The sequence below is a fragment of the Mizuhopecten yessoensis genome, unplaced genomic scaffold, assembly GCF_002113885.1.
Source record: "Mizuhopecten yessoensis strain PY_sf001 unplaced genomic scaffold, ASM211388v2 scaffold716075, whole genome shotgun sequence".
Taxonomy (NCBI): Eukaryota; Metazoa; Mollusca; class Bivalvia; order Pectinida; family Pectinidae; genus Mizuhopecten; species Mizuhopecten yessoensis.
In genome coordinates this window covers 1-6,310 of record NW_018479935.1, presented here as the reverse complement: position 1 = coordinate 6,310, position 6,310 = coordinate 1, and the positions used below count along the sequence as shown (strand labels likewise).

General features: G+C 33.7%; 1 protein-coding gene across 1 annotated transcript; it reads left to right on the top strand.

The window, feature by feature from the left end:
- The first annotated feature begins 870 nt into the window (after positions 1-870).
- On the top strand, positions 871-5,962 carry LOC110441641 (WD repeat-containing protein 1-A-like). The gene is made up of 4 exons (XM_021484836.1): positions 871-954; positions 2,017-2,144; positions 2,524-2,617; positions 5,784-5,962. Exons 1-4 carry the CDS (start codon positions 930-932, stop codon positions 5,945-5,947), a joined length of 411 nt encoding a protein of 136 aa, XP_021340511.1. The 5' UTR covers positions 871-929; the 3' UTR covers positions 5,948-5,962.
- The last annotated feature ends 348 nt before the right edge of the window (positions 5,963-6,310 follow it).

Below are 6,310 nucleotides of genomic sequence, written 5' to 3'. Positions count from 1 at the left end.
TAGTTGTAAAGGCCTTATAGTGGTTTATATACTTTGTGATTTTCATGTGTCCCAGGTCCCTCGTTTGCCTTTGGGGAGGGGGTAAAGTTTGGTATTGTTTATATAGACAATTCGACAAATGAACGGCCATCACATACTTTTTATCTCCAACCCAACTAATGTACTAGTAATAGTAACAACCTTAATTCTTTATGAATTATAAAGTCTCATAGTAACGATTCCAAGTTCTTACCCTAAATGTCTGAAGTGGTTACAAATTGGAATTACAGAGCAAATGTAAATATTGTGCCATGATTGCTTAAATAACCAGGTGAGCGATACAGGCCCCCTGGGCCTCTTGCTATTTAAGTAATCTTGTTAACGTTTACTTGAATTATATTGCTTTCTATTAGCCCGCGGTATCATACAACTGTACTACCACCAGAGACAACATATAGCCATTACTGTGTATGTAGTAAAATAGTACCCTAAAACTGACATTATGCCATGTACATGTTCCATAACGCTAAACAGCGATAATCCTAGAGGGACCATGGGGCCATTGACCCATCAACACTGAAATTGACCCCTTCGTGTTCCAATTTTATTTTTATTTAACATAGAATGGCCCCTCTTAATTTTGATATCGACTAAAAAATGCTGAAATGGCCCACTGCTCTTAAATTCCAGGATTTTCCCTGTAAACACCGTTCTGCAATATCTTATTATTACTTTTGAAGCTATATTTGAAAATTATCTAATCAAGATAAATAACGTTCCATGCGTCAATTCCATAAATGTCCATGAATTCAGGAATATTTGTACCCGTATCGTGACCTGTTAACTAGATAATACCAAATATGGTCTGAAGGTTTTACTGACATGCGTCAAGCCTACTTCCGATTACTCACTTCCGTGTTTAACCGGTGAGGAACTACCATCATTGCAGAATGTCGATTGTAAAGAATCACGTTGGTAAGTTTAGCTAACGGACACATATTTTACACATGCTATACTATATCGAAATAATATAACACAGGAGACACAAATCGGAGTTCGCCACTGTCTCGTGCACTAAGGCTATCACGACAAATAAGTTTTCAGGAAGTGAGTCCCGGCCAGAAAACTTCCTGAACTTGTGTTTATACTTTCTTTCGAAGACGAAAATAAAAGTTATGTCTATGTTATATCGCTGTTGTATAGCTTCACAATGTATCCATGAAGTTTATAACAGTTATCACGCACAGCTCAAATTGATTGAATATTAATCTGTTGACTTTTTTTTACTTTCTTTACTACATGAAGCATATCTGACATTTCGATAGAGACCCGCCCACACCCGCATTATGTAGCAAGATGAATGATAAAGCATCAGGTCATTCAGTACTGTTATATTTAGATATTTGTACAGAGTTGAGTTACGCTTCAGTGATTTTTGAGACTCGTAAATTTGAGTACTGGGCCCGTATTCATGAAACCGTTCTCATGCTCAAGCATGGATTCTATCAACATAATGATACAATCTTCTTTTAAAAGCGACTTTGTTTCATTTTCCTTAAAAAAGAAAATCACTTGAAAATAGCTCAAAAGACCTATTTCAGATAGGTCAATATATTGAGTTATTACAGAGGTCTTTACAGCTATATAGCTCAATCGGCAGAGTGTACTGGACCTGACCTATATCATGTCAATGATCAAAAAGTCAAATATAAATATTGAAAACAGTATTTGGCTTCAAGTTTTGTCCAAAACTGTAACAAAATAAGATTTTTTACATAATTTATAACTGGAACAAGAAATTAGACTTGAGCACAAAATCCATGCTTGAGCATGAGAACGGTTTCATGAATACAGGCCCTGCTGGCTCAGTGACTCAGTGAGTTTCCTTACTAATAGATATAGTGGGTTCTCAGAAAGTTGGTGAGTTCCACAGGGAAAACATGAGCCCTGGTCTCGAATATCCAAGTCCCAATATTAACTGGTGTCACGGTTGAGGAGATAACTGGAGTCTTAGATGTGTTTATTTATTCATTTCAGCGGACGGGATCTTCGCAACCTTACCTCGTACTTCGAGAGGAGTACCTATTGTCCTTGGAGGATGCCCAGCTGGCAAGCACAAGTTTCTCTACACAAATGGCAATAACGTCATAATGCGTGACCTTGCTGTAAGTCAAGTTTGAGACGTAACTTTCATTCAAACCTTGAAAAATAAATTTTATACTGATGATTTATTTGGACCAATGATGTTTACTTTTAACATATTTTTTTCCTCAATTGTTGTTTTGCAGTATTTGTTCATAGTTAATTACTGACACTCTATAGACCCATGTATATTGGCGTAAGATATGTAGAAGGGTCCGGCTCATTTTCTATACAGACCCTTGGTAAGCAAACTATGTGTAGAGGGACGGTAACAGACTGTAATTATAAACCCTACTAAAACTCATTAAGATGTTGATGTCAGAGGAATATATCCAATCAACATATATCAAAGTGTGATAAGGTGTGATGAAAGTCAGACAAGGAATTGATGTCTTGTTACAGAATCCATATATGGATGCAGAAATCATCACTAAACACACCACTCAAGCCACTGTAGCTCAGTGGTCTCCATCAGGATTCTACATCGCCTCCGCTGGTAAGTAGTGTGTCACACTCAGGGTACGTAGATATATTTTACTGGTAAACACAACGTAAGTAGATATTGAGTAATTTTACTGGTATACACAACGTAAGTAGCTATTGAGTAATTTTACTGATATACACAACGTATGAAGATTTTGAGTAATTTTACTGGTATACACAACGAAAGAAGGAATTGAGTAATTTTACTGGTATACACAACGTAAGTAGGAATTGAGTAATTTTACTGATATACACAACGTATGAAGATTTTGAGTAATTTTACTGGTATACACAACGTAAGTAGGAATTGAGTAATTTTACTGATATACACAACGTATGAAGATTTTGAGTAATTTTACTGGTATACACAACGTAAGTAGGAATTGAGTAATTTTACTGGTATACACAACGTAAGTAGCTATTGAGTAATTTTACTGATATACACAACGTAAGTAGATATTGAGTAATTTTACTGATATACACAACGTATGAAGATTTTGAGTAATTTTACTGGTATACACAACGTAAGTAGGAATTGAGTAATTTTACTGATATACACAACGTATCTAGATTTTGAGTAATTTTACTGGTATACACAACGTAAGTAGGAATTGAGTAATTTTACTGATATACACAACGTAAGGAGGTATTGAGTAATTTTACTGATATACACAACGTATCTAGATTTTGAGTAATTTTACTGGTATACACAACGTAAGTAGGAATTGAGTAATTTTACTGATATACACAACGTAAGAAGGTATTGAGTAATTTTACTGATATACACAACGGATGTAGATTTTGAGTAATTTTACTGGTATACACAACGTAAGTAGGAATTGAGTAATTTTACTGATATACACAACGGATGTAGATTTTGAGTAATTTTACTGGTATACGCAACGTAAGTAGGTATTGAGTAATTTTACTGGCATACACAACATAAGAAGATTTTGAGTAATTTTACTGGTACACACACCGTAAGTAGGTATTGAGTAATTTTACTGATGTACACAACGTAAGTAGGTATTGAGTAATTTTACTGGTATACACAACATAAGAAGATTTTGAGTAATTTTACTGGTACACACAACGTAAGTAGGTATTGAGTAATTTTACTGATATACACAACGTATGTAGATTTTGAGTAATTTTACTGGTATACACAACGTAAGTAGATATTGAAAGTAGATATTGAGTAATTTTACTGGTATACATAACATTAGTAGATATTGAAGAATTTTACTGGTATACACAACGTAAGGAGATATTGAGTAGTTTTACTGGTACACACAACGTAAGTAGATAATGAGTAATTTTACTGATATACACAACATAAGGAGATATTGAATAGTTTTACTGGTAAACACAACGTAAGTAGATATTGAAAGTAGATATTGAGTAATTTTACTGGTATACATAACATTAGTAGATATTGAAGAATTTTACTGGTATACACAACGTAAGTAGGTATTGAGTAAATTTACTGGTATACACAACGAAAGTAGATACTTTACTGATATACACAACGTAAGTAGGTATTGAGCAATTTTACTGGTATACACAACGTAAGTAGGGATTGAGTAATTTTACTGGTATACACAACGAAAGTCGATATTGAGTAGTTTTACTGGTACACACAACGTAAGTAGATATTGAGTAATTTTACTGGTACACACAACGTAAGTAGGTATTGAGTAATTTTACTGATATACACAACGTATGTAGATTTTGAGTAATTTTACTGGTATACACAACGTAAGTAGGTATTGAGTAATTTTACTGGTATACACAACGAAAGTAGATATTGAGTAGTTTTACTGGTACACACAACGTAAGTAGATATTGAGCAGTTTTACTGGTATACACAACTTAAGTAGATATTGAAAGTAGATATTGAGTAATTTTACTGATATACACAACATAAGTAGATATTGAATAGTTTTACTGGTATACACAACGTAAGTAGGTATTGAGTAATTTTACTGGTACACACAACGTAAGTAGATATCTAGTAATTTTACTGGTACAACGTAAGTATATATTGAGTAATTTTACTGGAATACACAACGTAAGTAGGTAGTGAGTAATTTTACTGGTATACATAACATTAGTAGATATTGAAGAATTTTACTGGTATACACAACGTAATTAGATATCTAGTAATTTTACTGGTACAACGTAAGTAGATATTGAATAGTTTTTCTGGTATACACAACGTAAGACGGTATTGAGTAATTTTACTGGAATACACAACGTAAGTAGGTAGTGAGTAATTTTACTGGTATACACAACGAAAGTAGATATTGAGTAATTTTACTGGTATCCCCAACGTAAGTAGGTATTGATTAATTTTACTGGTATACACAACGTAAGTAGGTAGTGAGTAATTTTACTGGTATCCCCAACGTAAGTAGGTATTGAGTAAATTTACTGGTATACACAACGTAAGGAGGGATTGAGAAGTTTTACTGGTATACACAATGTAAGTAGGTATTGAGTAAATTTACTGGTATACACAACGAAAGTAGATACTTTACTGATATACACAACGTAAGTAGGAATTGAGTAATTTTACTGGTACACACAACGTAAGTAGATATCTAGTAATTTTACTGGTACAACGTAAGTATATATTGAGTAATTTTACTGGAATACACAACGTAAGTAGGTATTGATTAATTTTACTGGTATACACGACGTAAGTAGGTATTGAGTAAATTTACTGGTATACACAACGAAAGTAGATATTTTACTGATATACACAACATAAGTAGGTATTGAATAGTTTTACTGGTACACACAACGTAAGTAGATATCTAGTAATTTTACTGGTACAACGTAAGTATATATTGAGTAATTTTACTGGTATACACAATGTAAGTAGGTATTGAGTAAATTTACTGGTATACACAACGTAAGTAGGTAGTGAGTAATTTTACTGGTATACATAACGTAAGTAGGTATTGAGTAGTTTTACTGGTATACACAACGTAAGTATTGAATAATTGGAAATGTGGAATGAGGTAGGTTTCAGAGGTTTACAACTAATAGATGCACTGTCTTTTTCAAAAATTCAACATATATCATTATTAAGTAAGTCTTTGTTTTAATGCATAAACTTATGGGAAATCCAGTAATTTTAGACCCTAAACATGCTGATGTGTTTCTGTGTGCAGATACATCTGGAAAAGTAATTATCTGGGACACCACCCAAAAGGAACACATCAACAAGTGTGAATATCAACCGATCTCTGGCATCATTAAGGACATCGCCTGGGACGGAGAGAGCAAGAGGATGGCTGTGGGAGGACAGGGCAAGGAGAAGTACGTAGCTATATAGGTCAGAGGGCACATCACAAACTTAGCATAGTCACAAATGTCACTTTTCATCTCGTTTGTTTTTGAACTTGATAGATTAAATCTACACATTATATTTGTTTGAAATCTGTATTGGTCTGTAGCTTTCCTAGACTATAATGAACCGTAAGATTTTAGTGGCACGTCTTCTGATTAATTTATCAATGGTAAGGAATGACTGAGTGATTTANAATGACTGAGTGATTTATCAATGGTTAGGAATGACTGAGTGATTTATCAATGGTTAGGAATGACTGATTGATTTATCAATGGTAAGTAATGAATGAGTGATTTATCAACAGTTAGGAATGACTGAGTGATTTATCAACAGTTAGGAATGACTTAG